Below are 26,182 nucleotides of genomic sequence, written 5' to 3'. Positions count from 1 at the left end.
CCATTACTTCATACAGGGGCAAAGGGATGTTCATAGAGGTTTAACCTTGGGCATGTAGAACTTGAATGCTGTAAAGCAGCAGTGTTTCAGCCATTATTCTTTGCGCCAGTAGCAATGGGATGAAGGGATAATATAACAAGAAGGATTTGACCTAATAGGTGCTGCTTGAGGAATTCCAATTCTGGAACTTCGTATAATTTGACAAGTGAGTCTGTGCACCTGTGACAGTGGTCAGTTTTGAAAGAAATGTACTACATTGAGCATTTGTAAGGGTTTTTTTGGGGAAAAAAAAAATAACCTCAGTAGCTCAGCTCTGTGTTGTTGAACTAGAATTAGGTTTAGCCACATTTTGTGATTTTAAACTTTAAGCCTTGTGAAGGAAAAGCTGGAGGAACAATCAGATTGGGTTATTTTAAACTGTAGTTATCCTCTCAGTCATACCCCAGCATGATCCTTATGGATATTTCCAACTTGAGACAGTCTTATGATTCTGCAATCATATCTCAGCAGTAGCTAGTTGGGTTTCTGATGTTGTACTAGAATATTGTACTCAGGAGGACTTGTGTAGTTCTTGCATGAGCAGATTCCTTACTTTTTGCTAGATGAAGTCTAGGGGCCCAAGTTGCCCTACCACAACATAAACTTCTAAGAAATTCAGCTCTTTCTGTAGGCTTTTAATAGCACACAATATCTGGTGAAAATCTAGGAAATACATTGGAAAGGAAGTTACCAGTGTCCATGAATTTTTAGCTGTATTTGCTTTCCTGGTAGTACTCACCTGACAATGTATTTAGAATTTGGATTTGGTACTTGCATTTGTGTGAGAGGATTTTAGCATACAGTCCTGGGGATATTTTCTTTAGACATGCTATTCCAATATTGAGCAAAATAGTCATATCACTGTGTGGTTTGTGTAGTGTGATGAGGAAATGGTAACAAGCTTTGCTATTTTCTGTTTCCTAATCTGTTAAAATCTGTCGGTATCAGAACTTGTATATGGAGACCAAAGCTTGCAGCTCTTGTCTTTTGCTGGTTATAAGTAAAATGAAAATTGCATAATTTGCCTGTGTAGATAATCTTTGAAACTAGATATGCTGAAGTGACTCTGGCTATCAGGTACTGCAGTAGAAATACTAATGTGTCATATGAGTTTTATAAACTTAACATTAAATCAGGAGCTGATTTTCTTCTTCTAAATGAAATGTATTTTTTTGGTTATTTGCTGCCATGTGGACCAAGGCACTCATTCACAAGATTCCTTGTATGGGTTGGAGAGTCTGATTTACAAGGATGCTAAGCCTGGTGGGTATGCATGGTTAGTTATGTTTTGCACATGCATAATAGGTATGCAGCTTACATTTAAAATAAAAATTAAAAAACACTCTCCCAAAGCAGCCAAATGTAGAAAGGAGGAAACAATACTTGTTTGGTAAGTGTGCATGGTCTTGAAACTCTGGATGGGCAAAATGAACCATAGGAGAATGAAGGCATTTAGCATGCTTTTCCATGTTTCTATTTGTTTGGTTTGCTCTCAAGTTACACAAGGAAGCAGTTTCCACTGGAATTCAGATGAACTTTTATTATGTTGTACCTGCTGTATTTTTTATCTACTTGAGCCATATCTTCAGAAATTTTTTAGCCAGAATTCCTTAGTGGGCTTTTATCTGAGTGCAGGTTTAGTATGAGCTTAAAATCATACTTTTAGTTGCTCTGTAGTAATAGATGCAGATAATCAAGAAGAAAATCAGCTTGCCTTAGTTTTGTCATACATGGGAATTAAAGCCTGAGACCTACAAATTTAATAGTTAGCGAAGGAAACTGTCTTCTAAAAATATAATTTATAGAGGATTACTTCTACTGTTTAAAGGAACTATCCAAAAGAAGTTGGCTGTTTGGCATAGTTTTTCCTTCTTGTTATTTGTAGGGTAATCACCTTACCTGCAAGACAGGTTGGAATCTTGGCAGGCACTTTATCCTCCTTTGTTTGAACTGGCATACAAATAACATAAAAAGAAAATTGTTTTTCCCCATAGTTAAATACCCTGTTGCACTTACTTCCTTCTTGCTCTAGTGGCATACACCCTTCTCATGCTAAAACCTCTTAAAAGCGAAGCACAGGCAGCCCTGTTGCTAAGTTCGTTTCCCCTTATATGGTCAGAGAGGGGAAAGAAACTACGCAATTTGCCAAACTACTTCTCTTTAGAAATGTGGAAAAATATGAGCACTAATTTAATACATGACATGGTTGTGATTGTGGGGGTCATAATTTGTATGTAAGTAATTTAATTTCATATAAAGCTTTTAGTCATAATTTTTATACGCCTTTTTTGCAGTTACTGGTATTGTTCTTTCAGATGGCTTTCATACCATACTGTTGATTAGCACAAGAATCATATTGGAAAGTGCCCTTTGGGTTTCCACGTACATCTCAAATATCTTAACTTGGGACTTACACCTTTGTATGATAGAAGTGTCTTCTGAATTTAAACTTCCATATTGCTTTTTTCCCCACGTATGTTATTAACTGTTCAGTTATAAAAATTACGGCTTTGCCTGAGGTCATTAAGTAAAACCCAAACACCTGGATTACAGAAAAATTTATTCACCAGGGTTTCTAATAATCAGTCATGGCTCTGTTCTTGGTGCTCTTTTGTACATAGGTGATCTGGAATTGCGTTATGCAGTGCAGTTATGAAGTCTGGATATGTATGTGCTGAGAAGTGTGGTGATTATTTGTAATTCCTCAAACTTGAGACATTACATAGGGTATATATGAAAGTTGAAATAAATGCCTTGACGTTACAATTGGCAGGACAATTGATCAAGTAGAAATTTGGATACTTAATATCTAAGATTTTTCCTGGCTAGTTAGTTTACTTGGGCTTTAACCTTCAATAACTTAAAAAAAAAAGGGGGGGGGGGGGGAGGGGAGGGGAGGGGCAGGGCAAAGAGCAAGGCTTCAGCTGTTTCCCTGAGAGTGAAGGTGTACATAAACTATGAAAAAGGCTCTGTGCTATGAGCAGTAGCTGATTGCTTTCTTAACAGATCTGAAATTCTTTAAAAGCTTTCTTATGAAACATTACTAAGGCATTCTGCTTGATGACAAGCTAAACTTTCTTCCATCTTTTCGTATGCTTTCTTGTATTTCTGCTTTACTAACTTGAATTTTATCCTTTTCCCAAAAATTGCTTGCACTGAAAAAGGACGTAAGCGTAAAAAGTATAAAAAGCATTTTAAGAGGCCCTTTAAAGGTCATGATCACTCAAAAGGTGGGTAAAAGTTACGGCTTTTAACTTTTTTAAAGACTTTTTTTCTGCTTTCTGTTTGGATTAGTTTTTCTTAGCTTCAGGTGTAAATCTAGTGATACCTTTTTTTCTCCTGTTTGAAAGAGAGGATGTAAATTGGAGAGCATTCTTTTTTGCTGTTTATCCATTCTCTGGATCCAGTAGACTGAAAGGTCCTTGTTTCTCTCTACTTGAACAGCTGTGCCTGTTGCTTCAGCTTGAGCTATCTGTAGCGTTTACAACAGAAATGTACACATTTGGCAGGCTGATTTAGTGGCACTTCACTGTAACTTTTGGAAAAAGTTCTTGTGGAAGAGATCTGTCTAATTTTTGTAATATTCCAGGAACAGCTGTATAAGGTAAATCTGGTACTATATTGATGATATAGCAGCAAAGTCTTTTTCAGCACCTTTTAGCTTCTGTTCTAAATAGCTAGCATAGTTCTATGACTGATATTTTAACAGCACCGAAATTGATGTTTTTCCCCAAGAGGATAGTCATTGTCCATAAGCACCAAACAATGCAGGTCTTCAGTATTAGCACGTGACTAAGAATGGTTTGCTGTATCCCGTAGGGTTGTACTGTTATCTGTTTGGTCTTGGACAAAGCTTGTAACTGGAGTAAAAAGCCTTGTGGGGACCCTAGATAAGCTTTGTAAGGTATCAAACTTCTGTTGCTGCTGGTAGCTGCATCTGGCTGGAAAAACATTAATGGATTGCCTGCTTGTTGTTGAAGGTCATGAAGCTTTGATGAGCACTTCTGCTCTTTTTTATCAGTATTTTGTTGGCTTTCGTTAATAGGGAGTGGAAGTTGAGAAGGAATGGTTAATAGGAGGAAATGCGAGTTGCATGTAGACATGTTAAAACATTTTGGTTTCTTCCTGACTTAACTTTTTTTACATGAAATCAAATGCTCTATTGGCTAAAATAGTGTTCTGTCATGTTCAGTAGCAAAGTTTTTTCATTGTTAAAATAATCTCCTGAACCTCTCTTAAAGCTTAAAACAAAAATTACCATAATTTTTATAGCAAGATGTGTGAAGGTACATATCTGTGGTGTTCAGCATGCGTTGCATATTTAAAAAGTTAAGCAGCTAAAGTAAGCAGAGAAGTCAAACTCGGAGTGCAACCCTAAACTTAGTCAAAACCTCTAGTCCTTATTTTTCTGTACTTGAGTAGCCGTGACTGGTTCTTCAGCTTGAGCCATCTGTAGCATTTACAGCAAAAATGTGCAAGCTGGGTAGGCTGATTAGTGGCATTCTCAGATAAAGCTGCTTTGTACGGTGGATGCTGAACAAGACAAGGTAGCCTGTAAAAATAGCCAGAGAAGAAGCAGCTCATCTATCCATGTTTTAGGTAAAACGTTGTCATTCAGCCCAAGATAATATTTTTAGAGTTATGTCATTAAATAATGGGGGATTGTAAATATTCCCCGCTGCCTGGGCATGTGTACATTTGCCTTGGGTGGAATGCTGAACTTCTGTGGGTATGCAACTTCTGCTACCCTGTCTTGTTCAGCATAAGTTCAAGTATCACTGATGTGGCATAGCAGAGTCTGATACTGACCTAGCTTAAAGGGTCAGAGTGTAAGTCCAGGATGGAAGAAATGGAATATTTCAGAGTAACTGTTGGGTTTAACTTACGATACACCAGCTTTTTAATTTTCTCAGGCAGTGTTGTATGAAAGGCTTTAATGGGCTGGTTGCTTGCTGTACAAGTATCAATCTTCACATGGTTGTTCAAGAGTATAGTGTGCTAAATTATAGTGTCTTACCTATTTGCTTGTTGAAACCCCTAATTAATTGCTCAGGGACTCTTTGAGAGCCTTTTACTTTGGAAGGTGGGGGGAGAAGTATATTAAACAAGAACGTGCTTTAAGCTAAACTGTTTTGACTGAAACTTAGACATAAACTTTCTTGTGGTTGTGTTGTGCCTGCACGGCTAAATAACTCTGTATATTCAAAATATGAGTATACAGCAAAGAAAAAGATGGAGATGTGTCATCTAAATAAGTGAAAATGTAAGTATTCATTTTAGAGTAAATATTAAATTTACATTGGTATAGCTTTTGGTGTGGTTGAATTCAAGGTGCAGCTGCTACACTGAATGCTGACTTTCTTTACCTTACTGTTTTAGACAAACCAAAGGAGGAGAAGAAAGATACTTTCTTGGAAAAGCTTGCAACTCAAGTTATAAAAAATGTACAAGTCAAAATCACAGGCATTCATGTTAAATACGAAGATGATGTAAGCATCTGGAACATATTCTTTTCATTTTAATTTGAACTCCAGTGTAGTCATGGTTGTCTAGTCCATAGAGAGAAACTCTTATTGGCCACCTTGAAAAAGTTGCTGTGGTTTCTTCTGCAGCTCTTCGAACAAAGTGTCCCAGATATGACTGAAAGCCAGATATTTTGGATATGTGAAATAGATATTATCCCTTTTGCCTTGTCCAGTGTTGCCTTGATCACTCAATGTGGATGATGGCTGCTGTATGTTAGTGTGTGCGATTGATGTACAGAATTGTTCAGTGTTCTGGGTTAAGGCCAGAATGGCAGAAACTGGTGGGGTTACAGATGAGTCAAAAGGCAGATAGTTGAAAACACTTAATTTTTCTGGTTTTGTAGGTCACAGATCCACAGTCTCCAATTTCCTTGGGAATGACGTTGGGCGAGCTTAGTTTAATGGTAATGTGTGTATACATACATGTTCTTATGTTTCTGATTTACTTATCTTTGGAGTAACAGAAAGGAAAAGCAAGCTATTAACAATATAATGAACGTATGTAAACTGGAGGCGAAGATGGTCTTTTATTCATACAAATAGTACTTGAACTCTGTGCATGTAGAAGGGAAAATGATTGAGGAACGTCACACTTTCTGAGACTAGTGATTTTTCTTATGATCCAAGTGATCTTGAAAACTGAATATGTTTCCTTTCATAGGGCAGGTTGTTTCCAGGCCTAATAAATGAATTCTGGCAAACATTAGATCATGATGATAAATAATGTGGTATTTTGCCAGGCTGTTTGAGAAACAGGGAGAAAATTTCAGGTAACACCTGTTTGCCTTAGATGTTAAAGGATTTTATGGGTAGGATTAGGGAGTTGAAAATCAAAATAAACTGACAAATTTTATATTGGATTTTGACTTGTGTGTATGTAGTCTAGAGAAACTGGCACAAAATTAATGCATTTTGTGCTTGAAAGTATAGGATAAAACCAAAAATATGTTAAATAAGATACACAGAATGACTTTTATCACTTTGAACTTTTAGACAACAAATGAGAACTGGACACCTTCTATTCTGAATGAAGCTGCAAAAATAATCTACAAGGTAATGTATTGGGTTTTTTTTTCTCTACATAATTGAAGTAATCTGGGTTTCTAAATAATTGAAAAAGTTTGCTTTCAGAAATCTACTGTTTGTCTGAATTTGTCAGTGTATTTAAACAGATGTAGAGCACAAATAGCTAGCTTCATGTAAGGCATGACTTTCAACTCCAAGGTTTAAATACTTTTCCTTACATGTGGACAGTGATGCCCTCATTAAATGCATTATACAGCAAGTCTGTGTTGTAACTGGTTTCAAATAGGTTGTCAAATTGCCATTTCCTACTCTAGTTTGTATCCTAAAGTAATTTGGATTCTGTTAGCTAAGCAGTCTCTCTGTTTTTCCTGCCCCCCAACCCCATACTGAAAGGGGTATGCAAAGATCTAAGAAATTATAGTAACAATATAAGAAGGTTTTAATAGTCCTGGCTTCTTTAATTAGGCCAAATGTTGGTTTTGTGCACCCTCGCTCCTGCAATCCGGAGTTGTATTTAACAGATGTGCATGAACTTACGTGCTCTAAGAACTTGTTTTTTCGCAATTCAGTTTTCACTTAAAAAATATTTTTATAAGATTAAGTACATCTCAGTGCTAATGGTGGATTTGCTGTTTAGTCTGCTTTCACTTGTTTTCTGTTCTCATAAATGGAAAGCTAAGTTCACAGAGCAGGTTGAATACTGAGTGTGGAATCTGTTGAATGTTTTATTTCCTGTGCAGCTTTTGTGCCTGGACAGCCTCAGTGCTTATTGGAACATAGAGAGCAAAATGTATTATCATGGCTCCCGTGAACAAATACTGGTAACGTAGAAGAAAATGCATTAAACATAACTGTATTCTATACCTGTTGTATTGTTCAAAACTAAACCTTGCTAATTTGCACCCCACTCTTCACACTTAGGGTCAACCATATTCTGATACCAGGGTCATATGTTAATCCTTTGCACCATTGATAGCTAATATTTTTGGTGAACTTTATATGTTATCAAGCCCTACAGGTTTTAGAAAAGGTCAGAAAGTTCATCTTTAAAATCTGTTCCATAAGCCTGTTCATCTGAACTTCATGCTGTTTAACCAGTGTCTGGGCTATATGAGCTATGTTATAGCTACTGTAAGGAAAAAGGCAATATTGAGAAATTAGATGAGCATAGCATTAATAAAAATAATAAAAAATAGTAGATCTTTATCAGAGCAGGAACTTAGATCACATGTTTTCCAGATTAGCTAAGATGCATGGCTGAAATTAACCAATAGAGTGAAGCCACATAGAAGAACAAGATGTTAAAATAAAAAAGGTTTTTTTTGCTTTTTAATAAATAAAAGCTTAGGTAGGTAGGTATCCATTGTCAGACCTAAACAATGAAACAAAAAAAACCTGTGGAGGGGCTAACGTAGCAAGTAGTTCTTGAAGATAGCAGCCCTTATTAGGTGAAGTAGCTCTGGCAAAATTTTGAAGAGCTTTAGTAGAAGTTCTGTGGATGAGTGAATGAGTGTGCTGTGCTTGACAGACAGAAGAGGGTCATAGCTTTACATGTGGAATGCACAGCAGGGCTGAATAATGAAGGCTTTTGAAAGTGATGTTGGATAGAACATAATTAAGGTACACTATGGAAAAGATGGTGCTGGAAATACTTTTTTCCAACTTGGTGAAGCTAACTCAGGTGGTGTAGAGATAGAGAAACAGTTGATGGTGCTCCAGTGCAGAAGAGGAGAGGCAGTGCAAGGGCAGTGAGGGTAAATCAGGACAGAACAAGAGGCAGATACCTTAAAATCATAATTACAGGGAAGGAGTAAAACCAGCTTTGTGGGGGCTTCCTGGAGGTTATATCTAGTCTTTTCTGATTAATTCATGTTTTGAGTTATTGTTAGCTGGATGAGTAGTGGATTACTGCGACTTGTAATATTGTTAAAAGTGTGAAGCACTTGTTTTAATTTCATTGCTGTGTTACCCTCCAAGTCTTACTTTCCTGGAAGAGGAACTGGTAGCCTTGGCACTATGAACAGGACAGCTATATAATATAAATTGTGGCTGAGGGCATACATCCTCTTTCTGTTTGACAGTAGAGGACTTCTAAGTTGCAAAACCACCATTACCAATAAGTTTATTTTAGATGGCCACTTCATTTGTGTGGTTAAGAGAGCTCATTATTAGGTAATGAGAAACAGTCAATAACACTTGCTAGCGAGCTTTTGGGTAGTATAGTACTGAATATTTTAGGTTCTGGAGATAAACGTAAGAATAGATTATGAAAATATCTCACTTTGCATGGAGTAGCAGACACCTGATTACTGTAGTTTGTCTGAATCTCATTTCATTTTGCTGTGGAGAAGAACTGATGTACAACCTATGCTGTCTGTGTATCTGCGTCCTGTTTCTGGTGTGAACAAGTGCTCTCTGTGCAAAAATGGTACATTTTTTACTCATGTTTATAAAGGTTATACAGGTGTTCTGTGTGTCCTTGTACAGTACTGCTTGTTTCGGTTTTTTTTTCTTCTGTGCTGATCTTTTACAGGTGTCTTTCTTGTTGTTTTATTCTTTCCTTAACAAAATATACATTTAACCTGGTGAGCTTGGTATTAGTATGGAAGGTTGAATCAAAACTTAAACCCAGCCAGTCTGTTTAAAGTTCTTTGAATCTTGTCTGTTACGTGAAACTGGAAACTTGAGCCCTTTTACTTTTGTTCTGGATACCTTGTAGGGCACTGTTGTCTCAAAGTTGGGATGTAAATTCACGGTATGTAGAAGATCTTAAGGATATGTTGATTTCTCCTATGAACAGTCTCTCGCTTTGTATTTTAAAGAGCTAAACTTCCTCAGAGAACTTCAACTTCTGCCTTTTTAGTTTAGTGGTAAAGCTTATGTATTTTTAATAATAGCCAAGTTATTTTATCAATGGGAGTCTTCGGAATTACCTGTCTGTAGGTGTTTTCTCTGTTTTATATCAGTCTGAAGTGAAACACAGTAAATAGAAACCAAGACACAGTTTGAACTGACAGCAGCAGAAGTCTTAGTGCTTCAGATGTGTTATTCCAGCACTGTCAGAAAGATCCTCTGTGAATCAGTCCTTGACATGCTTGTGGACCGGTGGCTTTGTGGGCTTAGCTGACACACTGTTGAACTTAAGTTTTATGTATCAGGAAGTACCACTTTCTGTTCCATCATCAAGCAAGTTTTTAACAGGTCCTTTCTGAAAGAATTGGGATTTTGCCCTCCATGACTGTAAAATGGAGTTGCCTTTTCCCAAAGCCTGTGGCATGTCCTGTGTGTAAACTTTTCTTTGGAGTGCCAAGGCAGAGCAATTCCAGTGTGTAACAAACAGTATCTGTTATTCTGATCACCTATTAACTTGAGGCATCTCACCACTTGCAGTTTTTCCAGCTCTTGAAATCCTTAGCAGTTTTAGTGCTATATACTAGGACCACTTTGCATACCAGCATCATCTCCATTATTTGGAACTTTTGCATTTTTTGACTGCTTTGTGACTTCTGTTAGTTTAAATCTGTCAACTGTGATGAGTCATCTTTATGTCCTTGTGCCTGAAAGCGGGGGAGGAGAGCAGGAATAAATTCAAAACACATCTTGGAAGACTGGGGAAGAATGGAATTTATCATGAGCATAAGATTACTAGTGTATTATCCCACCTGCTAAGCCTCTCTGTTTAACAATTTTAAAATCAATAAAGGAACTGAACAAATAGCAAATAAGATGTCTTGTTTAGCAACATTATCAGTATTAAATAACTGAATACATTTTATATGTAACTTTTAGTACAGCTTTTTTTGTGGAGAGCTAGTTCTTCTATCCAAACAGGCTATTTTGGTCTTATTCTAAGCAGCATAATCAGGATATCAGATTTATCGTAGTAGCTAATTGGTGTATGTTGTAATAAGAATAAGCTGTGTAATCTGTAGCAATCTGTTACTTTCATACAACAGTCTTCATATTTAAATAACATGAGTATATGGCTGGTTGTGAGATTAGCTGTTTTATACTTAATCTCATGGAAATGTAACTTTTATTCATATATATCAGTAGACAGGAAATAGGTTGAAATATGAATATTTTTAATGAGCAGGTGTACTTGTTATAAAATACAAACCAGTTTTTTAATAAGGAACTGGGAAAAGGATTAGGTTGAAGAAACTTGTGGTTACAAAATATTTTCCTCATAAAAACAACTCTTAATAGTGATAGTCTTTATAAAATATAATGGAATCAAACACTTCATCTGCCATCATGTACTAGCCAATATGTACATCTTCCTAAAAGCAGACCTCCTGCTTTAACTGGTTGTGCCACTGCAATTCTGAAACTAGATAAAATGTTAGGGCATAAATACAGCAATCTCAATAAAGTGCTGAAGAATTGTAACATCAGACACCTCATTTTGAATTAAGGCTTTGTTCTAGCATGATATTTCTCAGGCCTCTTGGGCTATTCTATTATTTTCTTGACTTCTTTATGCCTTCAGTTCCTCTCATACCTGCAGAATACAAGAAGGTTCAAGTGGCCTCCTTGTTTGCTAAAAATGAGGAAGGGTAGGATGTGAATAGATGCTCCTGGTACTTTAAAGTTTAAAAACAAATGCTTGACCTATTATCCTACATATTTGGATGTACACAAACTGTATGTTTCTAGATTAACACGCATTAATTATTGCCAGATTTAGACAGAAGTTGAATAGAAACTGTACTAACCTTCCACTTGATAGGAGAAACTTAGAATTCTTTTTGATATGACCCCTTCACTCTGAAGTGCTTGTGCTGTATTAGCTTTCCTGTTTAGGTGGAGGAGGCCCTTCCAGAATATGTGTCTACTCAAAGCTTAGAGAACTGTAAACAAGTAATGCTCTTCAGCAATTGTTAGACCATATTATATTCCTTTACAGGATCAGCTGAAAAGAGGAATTCCATGTAGTGGTAACCAGCTGCAAGACTACCAGTACAGTAAGTAAGCTAGGAGTGAGTGAATATAAAATGTTCTGAGCATGTTCATATACAACAGGCTGACCTGATCATGCAGCCATGCCCATACTAACATTTTTTTAGGAAAACGTAAACATAGTAGAACATATTAGAGCTTGCATGCTTTTTAACTACTGCTGGGCTATCTTAATATTTGGTAAGAACTGCATCCTGATTCTGTAGGTCTTGAGCATACACATTATCTGTATGAAGTGGCTGATATATCAGGCAGTGGAAATCAGTATTTTTAAGATTGCTTCCCATACTTTAATTGTAAACATAAAATCAATCTTCATTTTTATATCTTGAAGTTTTTAGACCAGTATCAGCCTCTGCAAGACTCTATATCAACCCATATGCGGAAGTAGAATTAAAAACTCCCAAGATTGATTGTAATGTAGAAGTACAGAGAATTGTCATTGAATTCACTAAGCCACAGGTAAGTTGGCTTGGTATCTCTTATTACCTGTTTCAGACTTCGTGATGAACTGTAGGACTTCTTTGTTTGAAAACATTTGTCTCTGGGAATTTTCAGCTTATATGTGAGTCGACTGCCTAAACTGTTCAGCGATAAGTGTGGGAAATGTGTAGGATCAATTTCCCTCTGTGTAACATGCTGCTAGATCCTGTTACCTGTGGACCCTCTGGGAGCCACCTGGTTTGTATTCAGCCCTTCCACTAGTATTCCTTTCACATACAGAATGGAATCATTCTTATGAGTAGCCTTTATGTTCTAAAACTGTAAGCTGACATTATAAGAGCAGAGGTGCCAAGGTACAAGCAAGGGTGGGAAGGAATGGAGTATACTGGCTTTGGTGACAAAGCCTGCTGAAGTGTGAAGGAACTCACTTAGATAGCTCCCCAGCAATGTTAGTGTTTTCATTTATTCAGTGATAATTTACAGTCAGTTTTGTACAGCATTTTAGCTCTTCCTGATGTCAGAGTGTAACAGGAGTTCAGAACAGTACAATAAGGTTTGATAATGCAAAGGCAGTTCTGAAACTGGGGAAAATGTGTATTAACTAATGAAGACAGTACAGTTGGTTTGTGAAAGCCTGAGACTTTGTGCTGAGCAGACTAGCAGCAGAAATAAAAATTGGTTTTGACCTTCAAGGAAACTGGAAGTTCATACAGTGGTGTCCTTTCAGAGCAATGGTGTAGCTGGCCCACTTTTACATACTAATGAAAATTTAAGCATAGGCTTACATTTCTATAAAGTTTGGGGAATACTGAAGATCATGGTATACATGTACTTTAAGCACTTTAAGCACAAAATTTAAACCTCTGCTAAGAAACTTGTTTTTCTGTGTTCAGTACCTCAGTATGATAGACCTTCTGGAGTCCATAGATTACATGGTTCGCAATGCACCGTACAGAAGATTTAGGCCGAATGTGTGTCTCCATAAAAATGCCAGACAGTGGTAAGCTGTATATGTTCATGCCTTCTCTGGAAGATGCTGGATTCCTCTCCAGTCTCTTCATTCTCCTTTGTGGTTAAACATAGTTTTAAAACTAGATCACATGTATCATTATTAACTTTCACAGAGTTTTGCTTAGCCCAGTAGAAAAGGTTTGCAGAAGAGAACACGTGATAGAACTAAGTGATGAAAATCTGACTTGCAAAGCTAACTCTGGTCCCCAAATCTCTGAACAAAATGCTGATGAACAACATGCTCCCTAGAGGTTAGAATATAGTTTTAGAAAAACTAAAGAAAAAAATGAGCAAATCTATTACAAGGGAGACACGTATGTCAACTGTAATTTTGAAAGTTTTGAGTTGATACACATTTCTGTGCATTTTTTTCGAAGTACTAACTGATGTTGATTGTCAGAGTGCTTAAGTGTACTTAATGCTTTTACAGACCAAATTTGCGAACACGCAGAAGTCAATAGAGAATGTAGGTTTATAGTTCTTCAGGCATTTCATGTAAGTCCTCAGTCTGTTTTTCAAAAGTGATGTTGAAACTATTAAAATCTTTATAAACAAAGTTATTCAAATGACAAGTGCTAAATGAAGTGTTTGCATATTAATAAACTACCTCTGCAACTTTTAAGTTGTAATGTGCAAATGAAATGGGAAGTTGCTCAAAAGTGTGGCATTATTATAGGTGGAAATATGCAGGTAGCAGTGTTCTTGAAGTTCACATCAAAAGACATACTCGAATGTGGTCATGGAATAACATAAAACAGCATAGGCAGCTTCTGAAGAGTTACAAAAATGTGTACAAGAACAAGCTGACACAGAGTAAACTGTCAGAAGAAACACAGAGGCAGATTCAGGTATGTGGGGGTTTTTTCTCTTTGGAGAAAGTATGTTTCGGTCCCTCTAAAAAATTCTTTAATGTACATGACCATAGTCAAGGTTTGTGGTTTTACAAGAGCACAAGAGTTCTGTGGAAATAGCCTTTTAATCTGAAGTTCAGCGTAACCTGTTGTGGAAAGACAGAAAATACTAGTTAAATGCCATTTAAATAAACCCTTTTTGGTTGTGCATTAATGAACTCAGATGCATTTAATGAAGTGCGAGATTAATCTATTTAAAAAAAAATAATTAGGCTGCCTAACATCAGGTTTCATCTTCTAGTGAACTTTGGGGGTGGGTGGGGTATATCCTTGAAAGAAAGGAGCAAGTCTAGAAAGAAACTGTGTAAATACAAAGGAGCTAGTAGAGAATTTGTAGTGGTGAGCCTTTTCTGAAATGTGTTTGAGGCAAATGATTTCATGATTCACTTTTTACAGGACCTAGAAAGAAAGCTTGATGTCTTCAATATAATCTTAGCAAGACAACAAGCACAAGTTGAGGTAAGAAATAATTTTTGTTTAATAAAACTGTAAGACTTCAAATAAGATGGTTGTGTCATGATACTATCTTGAAAAAACTTGTGCTGATGACTATGATAGGAAAGAGAGGTGGGAAAGTAAGTTTTCTATTCTTCTAGGACAAGAGTAAATGAATTTCCAAACTGGAAACCAGTTCCAAAAAGCTATGAGTGTGTGCGCGCGCAGTGTTACTGCTATCCTCTTGGTACCGTAGAATCATTTAGGTTGAAAAAGACCTTTGATCGTCCGGTCCAATGGTTAACCCATGACTGCCAAGTCCACCACTAAACCATGCCCCTAAGCACCACATCTGTGCATTTTTAAAACATCTCCAGGGACGGTGACTCACCCACCTCCCAGGGCAGCCTGTGCCAGTGCTTGACCGCCCTCTCAGTGAAGAAATTTTTAATATCCAATCTGAACCTCCCCTGGTGTAGCTTGAGGCTTTTTCCTCTTGTTCTGTCACTTGTTGTGTGGGAGAACTGGGTGTGTTACTGTTAGACTTAACAATGTAATTGCTTCTTGTATCCTCCTAAATAGTGTCTTTTCATGTGGTTCCTGCCTTTTTGTAGTCTAAATGCTAGTAAAATGTGTAGAAGGCAGCTGTCTGAACTAGAAGTAACACATGCTTTTTCCATGTGCATCCCTCCCCCCTCCCCCCAATCTTTTTGCTTCTGTCTGGTAAGTCAAGGTGCTCTTAATCCCTTGCGGGGTGATGTTGCTGTCCATAGTTAAATGTCTGTTCAGTATGCATTATTTACAGAAAAGCAAAAGATACAGTAATTCTATTAATTATGTATTTTAATGTCTGGTTTGTAGACAATAAGATCAGGACAAAAACTATTGAAGAAGAAAACCACTGAAGTAGAAAAAAAAGGTGGAGGATGGTTTGGTGGTTTCTGGGGTAGAAGAGAATCTCGGAAAAAGGAAGATGAAGAATCACCTGTTCCTGAAAGTAGGTATAGATTTTTATGCACTAACTTCTATACACATGAAGAAAGTTATAGTATGTTTTGCTTCCTGCTGTGCAGAAGGGAGTATGGCATCAACAGTGCAATGTAGTATTGATTCATTTCATGGTACTGCTTAATGAATGTTGAGCTGGCAAATAAGGTTTACTTCTGAAATGGCCTTAAGCGTTTCAGAACCTTAGTAAGAAGAAGAGTACAGACTTACAGCTGCAGTGTCTGGAACACTGTACTCTGGTGATTTGCTGTCTGGACCAGAGATTTGTTTAAGTAGAACTCCTCAAAGCTATTTCCGTCACTGGGAATTGTGGGTACTATTGTAATGTAAGTTACATTGATTCCTGTGCTGCATAGGTAGTGCCAGATACGAAGGCTGCTTCTGCATACGTTATTTTACAATATGGAATTTAGTGTAAGATGAAGAATTAAAGAAATGTCAGCAGAACTAAGTACAGTAGAAAATAAATGGGAGGAAAAAATGCTTATCATTACTATTTAAGATGCAAGTTTTTATGGGTTTTTGGTTTTTAGCTATTGATGAGCTAATGACACCAGAAGAGAAAGCTAAGCTTTTTACTGCTATTGGATACAGTGACAGCTCCCATCACCTTTCATTACCAAAGCAGGTAAGCAACTTCTTATGAGTATGGTTTAAAAAACAACAAAAAACCAAGCAGAAAACCAACCACACAAAAAAACCCCTTTTCTGATGCATGCTAGCCTTAAGATAAGCAGTCGAATGTGTGTCAGTGCAAGTCAAATATGTTGAATGTACAAATAATATTGATAGTAAGGAAATATTCAGAGAACACAAGAAGTGGCTAGTGTTTTCTTTGCCAGTGTTCTGCCTTGTGCACAACCCTAATCTGGACAGTAGATTTGCAACTTGGAAAAGAATAAAAAAAGCTTAACTGTATGTGAAAAAAGATTCCATGTTAGCTTTTTAAGTGCATCTGTTTCTTGCTACCTGTTGTGGTGAAAACTAAATTAGTCTATAGTTGTCTTTTTTTTTTTGGGTGTTGGCTTTTTATTGGTTTTGTTTTTCAAAATCCAGAGTCAGTTTGATTCTGATAAATGAATAGTTGTTGTTTATATAAAAGGTGAGCATTAGTATGTGATTATTTTCTGTTTCACCCAACATTTATAACTTTCAGGGGTGCTTTGTTTGGAAGGATCATGTTATGTTTCTATTAAAATGCTTATCCTAATGATTAATATTAGAAGATCTTAGTTGTAGTACTTGTCTGCTACAAAAAGGAAGGCATAAAATTAAACATTTATGACAGACATTTTTTGGCTTGTAAGCAAAGAAATAAAGGATAACAATTTACAGGTGTAGCATTCTTAAAGGAAGAAAGAAAGGAAGCATACTTATAGGAAGAAAGCTAGAAAGTAGACAAGAAAATGTGTAATGGTAAGGTTTCTCTCAGTATTCTTTCTGAGAGTGCTGTTACATTGTTGTTTTAAATCTTTAACGTGACTGGTGGTTCTGCTTTAAGTTGCTTATCATTGATAGAAGCATTTTTACATTGAGACTATTTCCTTCAAGGAGGATGTTGTCTCTTCTCCCATCAGGCTTCCCTACTCCCAACCCAAAACCAACTTTCCAACCTTGTATATTTTTGTTAAATTTGATTATTATAAGCTTACATGGCCTCACAGAAGGAAGTTGAGAATTCTTTGAGTAGCAGCATGGAGGCCTGTACACTATTGTATGAACTTGTGTTCCTGTCAAGTTGAAAGGAGCAGAGCAGCAGCAAGCATCTTTTGCCAACAAAGAGGACACACAGCCCAAACAGTGCCCAGTACTGGTGCTTTTTTTTCTTCACTTTGTTTCATGCTTTCCTTGCTTACCTGTGTAGAAAAACTTCAATTTATAATTTGGACAAATGAAGTGTAAAGCTGCTTTCATCTCACTCAGTACCCTGAAGAAAGGTGCGGGCTTCAAATTCAGATAAGAAATATTATTTGATTCTGAAGTTGCTGATTGACACAGTCATAAAATGGCACATGTGTCAGGAAGCCAAACCCATTTCTTGGCAAGGTTTAGACATGACATTCAGCAGCAAGAACAAGAAAGGCATATATGCAGTGTCTTACAAAATACAGTTATTTGATGGGGTTATGATGATTTTTTTTTTAATTGATCTTGCTAGCTGTCTAGTGAGTGTAGTTTAGCCACATTTGCTTTCATGGTTTTAAAAAAAAAACCACCACCTTCCTTGAAGCCTGTGAATAGATGCAGACTCTATCTGCTCTGCATTTGTTGAAGTACACTATTTTATTTAAAAGTAGTGACTGAGAAGGGTTGAAAGCAAGTAAAGATACTATGCTTCACTTACTGTATAGGGATATGGTTCTTACCTTAGTCGACTGGAGTAGCTTTAAGTACGTTGTTAGGTGTGTTGAAATTAGGAGTTCTGAAAAATTATTCACATCAAGATGACTAACTTAAATTTTCTCTGTCCTTTTTACTAGTACATTGCCCACGTTGTGACACTGAAGCTGTTAAGCACTTCTCTTACAATTAAAGAAGACAAGAATGCAGCAGAAACTCTTAAAGTACAGATAATTGATCTGAGTACCAAAATATCACAGCGCCCAGGAGCACAAGGCATTAAGTAATCAGATTGGTATTTTCTTTCTGTAAAAACATCTTTAACACATGTTCCCTGCCCACCCCCCATTTTAAATCTTCTTTTGGATAGTGCATGATATTGTATATTGACTCTTAAATTTATGGGCATTCTGCAGTTTTGCACTCTGAAAAGTTAGTCATGTGATTTGGTCAGTAACATAGAATAGAATGAAGAAAGGAATACTGTTGTTAGTCTTCATAAACAATAAGCTCTTTCTTGAATCTAGATGTTGGAGTGCTGAATGTTACTTTTGGGAAGTGATACCTAAGCAGTGTGAAATGGTCAGGCTTACACAATCCAGCCAAGCTACTGCGTTGCTTGCTTCCTACAGAAATGAAAAACTGAGTCTGTGGGTAGGAGATTAACCAGCATGTTAGGAAGTGGAGTCCTTACAGTATTTTGAGAGGGCACACCAGAAATACTGAACACAAGTTACTGGATTATATAGTCAATGAATAAGAATTTCAGTGTCTGGTAAATGAGTCTGCAGTTTTCATGCTTTCATTTGCAGCTCCTTCCATTTTCTGACTTCATGCACAAGAGCACCAGCTCAGTTGCTGACTCTAGAAATACTTTTGCTAAAAAACATTTTTGGGAATATTAAAGGTGCAGCCTGAATGCTGCACAAAACTAAAAAGAGCTTTAAGGATATTTTACATAAATGCATGCCATGTAATTTAGTTAGCAAGGCGGAAACAGTAGAACAGATACTTCTGTTGATTTTAAGTTTCTGGAAAAACACAAGTTTTCTTGGTGGAGTTAGGCTTGTGATGCTGATTATGCCCAAGCCACATTGCCTCCCTAAGTCAGAAATTCCAATGGTGGAGACCCAGGACCCAAAAATCAGTTTTGTATCTATTAGGTACTTACAAGGACAAAGGAAGTTTGTGTAGTTTGGTTGTGTTCACATGGCTTTCTTTTAGAGGCATTTTTCTACTGAATCCATTTAACAGTGTTGTCAGAGACTGTCAGTAAGGAATACCCATTTGAACCAAAACAAGTCCATAACTGTTTTTGAAATCAGTATGTCATAGTTAACATTCCTACTCTTTCACCTGTAGCATAACTATTCTGCCTTTCTTTTCTCTTGCAACTGATTCTCTTAATAAACATGAGCTGAAAGTTATATTCAGTCTGCTGTGCAGATAATGGAAGGTAAAAAGAAAATATCACTCTTAGGTTGATTTGAACAATTTGCCTCTTATTTATTTTTCCGACTTCTTAATATAATAATTTCTTAACCATGTGGTATGTTAGTTCTGTGAAGCTAATCAGGTTTGGCTTTATCAAAGGCTTTCTCATCTTGCTTGTCTTTCCTAGATGGAACTGTGTTCTGTGTTCTAATTAAGTATATTTAACTATTCATCATCTTTAGAGTTGAAGCAAAGCTCGAAAACTGGTACGTTACAGGCCTGAGACAAGAAAACACGGTACCATCTCTTGTGGCTTCCATAGGAGATAGCAAGTCTTCTCTACTTCAGATAGAGTTTAATATTAACCCAGAGGATAGTACTGCTGACCAGAGCCTCACTATTGAATCACAGCCTGTGGAAATAAAATATGATGCAGTGAGTAGTAATCAGAACTCTAAACCATTCTTCTGATTTGCTTTTCTCTGTCCTATTCTGTTTGCTCTGTCCAGATCTATTTTTGAGTCTTTGCAGAGTGACTTGTGTATTGGTAATTCTTGTCTTCTCTTTTTTTTGAAAAGAGAACAATAAATGCAATGGTAGAATTCTTTCAGACAAGTAAGGGCATGGATCTTGAAAGATTAACATCAGCCACATTAATGAAGCTGGAAGAAATCAAGGAAAGAACTGCTACAGGTAAGGTAATAGCAGATCTCACCTGAGGTGAACCCTTGAATGTCTTGAAATGTTTCCATATGATTTTCTAAACACATTTTGTATGTTTTGATTACTGGCCAACTTGTACGATTGGCTTTTTTCCTTGAGTTTGTGACTTGGAGCTTTAGTGGGTGTTTTGTGGGAAGGAGCGTTGGGTTCAGTAAGAAATCAGTAGAATATTAGAAAAGTAAGTCTTTGCTCAAGTTGTGTTACCCTTCAGGTAAATAGCGTCCCTCTGTGTGTTGACTGGCATAAATGTTACGCTTCTGAATAGCATTTCGCTTTTAATGTCCCTTTTTATTTTAAGGATTAGCTCATATTATTGAAATGAGGAAAGTCCTTGACTTGAAGATTTATCTGAAACCTTCCTACCTTGTGGTTCCACAGACGGGTTTCTACCATGAAAAATCAGATTTGCTAATTTTGGACTTTGGTACATTTCAGGTATATACATGACCTCTCTTATAAGCTCAGAGGAAAAAATATTCTTTTCTCTTAACATAGCTGTCATTTAAACCTATCTTGTTTTCAGAAGGCAAAGATGGATCATCCGTGTGAATGTGTTTTTAATGTACTGTATTTCTTACCAAACAAATGTGGGTCAGTTTTGATCAATGTTCAGAGCTGTTGTCTGTGACATACTTTACTAGTAAATCTCCCTAGGAAACATTTTCATTTTGTAATCATGATTGTAGTAGCTTACTTAATGTCTTTCATTTCTTCAGCAAAGCACATGAACTTTTGTTTCTCCTTTTGTAAATTGATAATATTTTATTAATAATAAAAGAATATAATTTTTCTCTTGGAATTTGAGAGTTGATTCACTTATTCCTATAAAATTGAAATATTACTATAATTTAATTTGGTTTTACCTGACTAAGTATTTAGTTTTACTAATTAAGATTTAGTTTTACTCCAGCAGTGAACTTGTAAACTAATATAAAGTTTTTTTGCATAACTTGAATTAAATGGTTTGATAGAAGTAACAAATAACGCCTACTAACTCTTGGTAACTGAAATGTGAAATGAATTATTTCTTATCTCTAAGAGTTCAAATGTCCATCATAAACTCCTATGAATAATCACCTTTATCGTCACTAGAATTAATAGCATGTGTATGTAAGTTTTAGACTTAACTTTATCTTGTCCTTTACATGTTCAGCTGAACAGCATAAATCAAGGCAGTAGCCAAGCTTCTAGCTTTTCATCTTTAGAAGAAATTATGGACAAAGCTTATGACAAGTTTGACGTGGAAATAAAAAATGTGCAACTTCTTTTTGGAAGAAAAGGTAACAAAACAACATAGTTGCTGTTTATTCAAAAAATTGGTGATGGTTACATACCTGTAATAAATATGTTCTTTAAAGAAAAAAGGCAAACCAAAGCCAATAGTTAACTAAAAGATAGAGTATAACACACGTCTGTTATTAAGCTGTGGAAAAAAATAGTTTCTCTTTAAACAGCTGCTTGCTTTTTGTTTGGACTTATATATTGCTTCTTTACTTTGATGCTAGCAAGCAACATAAATGCATAGAACTATTATGTTTTCCATCATATGCAGGAAAATACAGCTAAAATTGGCCTTAATACTTCATTTGGGCTTAAGTAAGCTTTTAAAATAATTTGTCCAAATTGTTCTAGGTTTCTCTAGTTTGTGAGGGGGTTCTTTTTGTTCTCCTAGTCATGCCATTTGATTACTTTAATGATAGCTTAATTAGAGCAACTAACTGGTGATGCTTTTATCTATTATTTGCTGAACATTTGCAGGTGAAGACTGGAAGAAGGCTCGTTTTCAACATCCATCAACTTTGCACGTATTACAGCCTATGGATATTCATGTACAGTTGGCAAAGTCGATGGTGGAAAGAGATACCAGGATGCCAAAGTAATATGTTAATGTTGAAAGGACTTCTTTTTCATTACTGTGTACTTACAGAAAACCGTATTTTCCCCACAGATTGTTACACTTTGTAATTTGAAGGTATTAACATAAGAAATAAAGTAGCTTACTACTTTTCATGAAACTTGTTTTGGCCAGGAGTTCCCTGGGTACCTCCACTGGTTACCAACTATACTGCTTAAACTGAATCCAAGACCTGTTTTTAATGCAGAATCACTAGCTTTACTGTGATGTGATCTTTACATATGAGTGTAGATATTAGTAAGATTTAAATCACAAATTGTTATGTACTCTTTTGTCTTGGAGTTTATTCCTCCTTTTTTTTATTTTATTTTTTTTAAAAGGTTTAAAGTGTCAGGAGGACTTCCTTTGGTGCATGTCAGACTCTCTGACCAGAAAATCAAGGCAATTTTTGATCTGATTGATAGCATTCCATTGCCTCAGAAGTCATCTGTGTCAATTCCAAGCACAAAGGTAAGCTGATTATAAGAAAACTGAAATAAAAAACAATGACACCATGAAGCAGTCATTGTACATGTGAATTCTGCTAATGTCTGTGGTCTTTTTCACTTGAAATAAGTGATCTGTTGTCAGCTGAGTTAGGCAAAGTGTCTTCATTATGCTTATCATCAGAACACGCTGACCTTACTCAAATGTGTCTAGCTTAGCCCGTGTCATTATCCTGCTGGTTTCAATGTAAGTATTGCCAAAACCGAATTTTCTAAGTCATATGGGAGAGGCGAGGTAAAATGTGCATTCATCAGTGGAAAGTATGACTGAACATACCAAGTTATACAAACTTTAAAATAGTGTTGGGTTTTTTTTGCATTTTTTTCTTTTTCCCCCTCCCTCTAGGTACTGGCTATTCCCACAATTCCTGTTGTTAGTAAAGGATTACTTGATACACCCCAGTTGTTAGCAGAAATAATTTCAGGTAAGAAGCTACAGATATGCATTTGTAAAAGTAGAAGGGCATAACTTACAGAATAGCTAACATTCAGGCTGCTATTGATCTAAAACATGTTATCAGGACAATAGGGATGAGTATGATCATTTCTAACTTGAAGCGCATAAGAAGATTTGATAAAGATGCTGATGTTACTTCAGAATAATGAACTTTTTCAAAAAAGCAAAACCAGTTTTTTTTGCTAATGAATATTTTGCATAAGTAAACTCTTAAAATGTAAATGAGCTCTTAATAACTGTATTAGGATGTCATTAGCAAACCAATTTAATTATTCAGATGCCATGAGACATCTTTTTAGGAGGGAGTATTGAGGAACCTGTTATTTCAGTATTAACTTAAATCAAAAAACAGTTTTAGCTAAATACTGATTTGCTGCTGCTGCCACTTCAGAACCCATAATTTGGGGTGGGCATATAAGAAAGGTGAGTGACATGTCTGGAGGATGTATACACTTGCATTAGGCAGCCGATGTGTGGTGAAAATAGACTGTTACAAACATCACGTGTACTGTCCTGAGTGTTTTGCATTAGCAAAACTCTTCTTTTACTGAAAGTGCAGAACTAGAATAACAAATGGTGCATTACTGTATTGACACTGTGGATTTGAGCATTTATGTTCGTGTTTCTTCGAGAAAAGAGCTTTCCTCTAGTGGAACCTGGTAACGTTTCCTGGGGCTTACTTTATAACTGATTTTCCTTATATATGTTCTTGAATATCTAATGATACAGCCAAACTCCAGTGCTTACCTTGGTAGAGTTTTAATTTTCTTTGGTTTGGGTCCAATGGGTGAGAAAGCAGTATAGATCTAAGAAGTATACTTCTGTTAGATTAGGTTTAAACTGCTCATACAGTTTAAAATCCCATTGGAATGGGAAAGAGAGGGTAGGATATTTACCCCTGTTTCTGGAAGAAGTGTACTAAGGAGGAAGTCACTTCTGTTCCGTAGACTCTGAAGAAGAATATTTTGATTTTGAGGAAAGTTCTGAACCAACTGACAGGTCGCTAATTAAAGGAGGAGAAATAAGAAATAAGGAGCCTGCTAAAGAGGAACTGACAGATCTTCAGTTGAAGTTTGAAATTAAAGAGGTATGTCTCTAATTCTATTTTTATTTTATACATAAAGACTATTCAAGAAAATTTCCAATATTGTATTACCACTGTTCACCAGATTTACTGGATGCAAAAACATAGCCACCAAACGAGAAAATACACATGTATGTACATAGGTATTTCTGTGTATGAGTCGTGTATGATATTGTATATGAAGGTTCTTTTAGACATGGTATGTATATAAAAAACACATACACGTACTTTATCTGTGTGTATGTATAAAAAAAAAAGTCAGTGAAAAAGCCCTTTACTGGAGTATTTTTGCTCGAAATTAATAGTACTAAGTCATAATATGGGGGAATTGGGTGGGAAATTTGCACTGGAAGAACAAAGTAAATACCCGGGCATGTCACTTCAGAGAGTAAATCCTGAAACATTTCCATGATACTTATATCTCATCATCAAACAATCTTTTTTTTCTGTTTTTACACTTTAACATGGTAATAAAAATAATACTTCCAGTAAAGCAGGCAAGGCATTAATTTTGTGCTTTTTTCATTGGTGTTTTGAATGGTGAGGATGCTACATGTGAAAAGATGGTATAACTGTGTGTTTCTTGCTCATGCAGGTTTTAGTAGAACTCACCAGGCAAAAGAAAACTGAGGAAGTGGTACTTGTATTTGATGTAATGCATCTTGGGACAGAAGCTACTGTCAAAACCTATCATTTAGCAGCTGTATCTTATTTAAAGAAAATAAACTTGGATTACTATGAAATTGGAGGTAATAAGCAGTGGAAGAGAAGTATGGGGTGGTGGTGTGTGTGTATATCAGTTAGCCTGAAACTGGCTGTCCTGTCTCTTGTGCTCACTGAAATCCAGATGTTGCTCTAGTTTTCCAGTTACAATACTTGGTATGCAAATGTTCATTGGCTGTGCTTGTTCCATTAGCACAGTTGATGAGGTCTGGACGCCCACCGTAATGCTTATTAGATAAATAAATAGCTTAGTACTCCACCTTTGGATGGAGAAGAGGTGTAGACTCGCCATTTTGGACTTAGTGGAGAGAAAGCAGTGATTCATATTTGGTGGTGCAATGTATTTTAACAAATGGTATTGAAAGTTAATCCCTATCTTCAAGGCAGAAATTCTTTGGTCCTTTTGAAAGGACAGAAATTACTCTAATTCTTGTGTATTTCCTGTGGTATGTTACAGGTAAAAAAGCACCCATTCATCTAATTAGTTCTTCAGATAAACCTGGATTAGACCTTCTGAAGGTGGAATATATCAAGGTATACATAAAGCTTTTAAAATGTATTGTTAAAGCTCTTTTATATATTATAAAGGCTTAAACCAACTATTCAGAGCTAGTGGATTGTTTTGTATCTTCTGAAGAGCACAGTGACTGTTCGGAATTTAGTATTAACCTTCATGTGAATCATTATTTTCAGGCTGACAGAAATGGGCCACACTTCCAGACAACATTTGACAACACTGAACAGATGATTCAAGTGAGTGCTTGCAGATTTTATTGCTTTTTTTGTTTGCTGGATTAGAAGGGAAGAATCAATAAGGGGTTTTAAGCTTTCCTGTTGTGTGCTGCCCCCCCCCCCCCACCCCCCCCCCACAGCCTTACACTTTAACTCTTTAATTCTCCTTACTGCATTTCAAAGTTTTTATGTGATTTAATGTAAAAGCAATATGTTAGTCTGTTTCTTGACTATGATGAAAAACTGTCTAGGGTAGCTCACGTGGATAAAATGCAAACTAATGTAAGAATACATCTCACACATATGAGATCATGAAGTTCCAATGCCCAGTATGGGAAAATGTAGCAGGGTCTAGAATTCTTTCCTTTTCCTGTCAAATAATGAGCACCACATAATCAGCACTCTGGCTAAATTTAATAAGAAGTCTAAATCCATTTTTGAGTGTTGGTTTGCTTGGGTTTTTTTGGTGTGGGTTGGTTTGGTTTTTGTTTTTTTGTTTCAAGGATGGGCAGTGGGGAGCACGGTCTTATTCTTCACTCCAAAATATGATTCAGGAGCTTCCTGCAATACTGCATTTTCCTCTCCATCACTTCTGTTGTCAACTCTAGAATGACAATTTAATCTCTTAAAAATTATTACAATATAGGGAAACATTTTCAGGCAGCAAGTACCTAACTTCTTAAGTTCTGAGTGCTGTATTAATGGTGAATTTTTGAGTCAGATTTCAATCTAGGGAACAACAGTGTCTTGAGGAATTCTGGAAGAAACTACAGAGTCAGTTTTCTTCGATAGGTACTTTCCCGCCTTTATAATTTTATGGCATTATTTTGCCTGCTGTTTTTTGGTGTGAAAACTGAAATACTGCACTTGCCATCTAATAGTTTTAGAGTATCTGTAGTTTTCATCTGGGAAGTCTAGTTAATACTGG

The 26,182-nt window shown here is 36.3% G+C and overlaps 1 protein-coding gene across 3 annotated transcripts in view; it reads left to right on the top strand.

Annotated features, from left to right (window-relative positions):
• VPS13C (vacuolar protein sorting 13 homolog C) overlaps positions 1–26,182 on the top strand; it is a 97,294-nt gene that overhangs the window by 8,907 nt on the left and 62,205 nt on the right. For 2 of the 3 annotated variants that reach the window (XM_055715787.1, XM_055715789.1), the window contains exons 6-30: positions 1,240–1,302; positions 3,204–3,269; positions 5,419–5,528; positions 5,909–5,968; positions 6,558–6,617; positions 7,331–7,411; positions 11,500–11,557; positions 11,887–12,014; positions 12,890–12,996; positions 13,684–13,855; positions 14,315–14,377; positions 15,215–15,350; positions 15,895–15,989; positions 17,842–17,984; positions 19,378–19,570; positions 19,714–19,828; positions 20,157–20,293; positions 21,012–21,138; positions 21,617–21,734; positions 22,094–22,223; positions 22,605–22,683; positions 23,663–23,802; positions 24,395–24,548; positions 24,980–25,056; positions 25,216–25,275. In XM_055715787.1, coding sequence (XP_055571762.1) covers positions 1,240–1,302; positions 3,204–3,269; positions 5,419–5,528; positions 5,909–5,968; positions 6,558–6,617; positions 7,331–7,411; positions 11,500–11,557; positions 11,887–12,014; positions 12,890–12,996; positions 13,684–13,855; positions 14,315–14,377; positions 15,215–15,350; positions 15,895–15,989; positions 17,842–17,984; positions 19,378–19,570; positions 19,714–19,828; positions 20,157–20,293; positions 21,012–21,138; positions 21,617–21,734; positions 22,094–22,223; positions 22,605–22,683; positions 23,663–23,802; positions 24,395–24,548; positions 24,980–25,056; positions 25,216–25,275 — 2,672 coding nt within the window. The remainder of the gene's footprint in view (positions 1–1,239; positions 1,303–3,203; positions 3,270–5,418; positions 5,529–5,908; positions 5,969–6,557; positions 6,618–7,330; positions 7,412–11,499; positions 11,558–11,886; positions 12,015–12,889; positions 12,997–13,683; positions 13,856–14,314; positions 14,378–15,214; positions 15,351–15,894; positions 15,990–17,841; positions 17,985–19,377; positions 19,571–19,713; positions 19,829–20,156; positions 20,294–21,011; positions 21,139–21,616; positions 21,735–22,093; positions 22,224–22,604; positions 22,684–23,662; positions 23,803–24,394; positions 24,549–24,979; positions 25,057–25,215; positions 25,276–26,182) is intronic. The other variant, XM_055715788.1, reaches the window with a different exon arrangement.

Source organism: Falco cherrug, chromosome 7, assembly GCF_023634085.1.
Source record: "Falco cherrug isolate bFalChe1 chromosome 7, bFalChe1.pri, whole genome shotgun sequence".
NCBI lineage: Eukaryota > Metazoa > Chordata > Aves > Falconiformes > Falconidae > Falco > Falco cherrug.
Note: the sequence above shows the minus strand (reverse complement) of the source record. Positions and strands in the feature narration are given on the sequence as shown.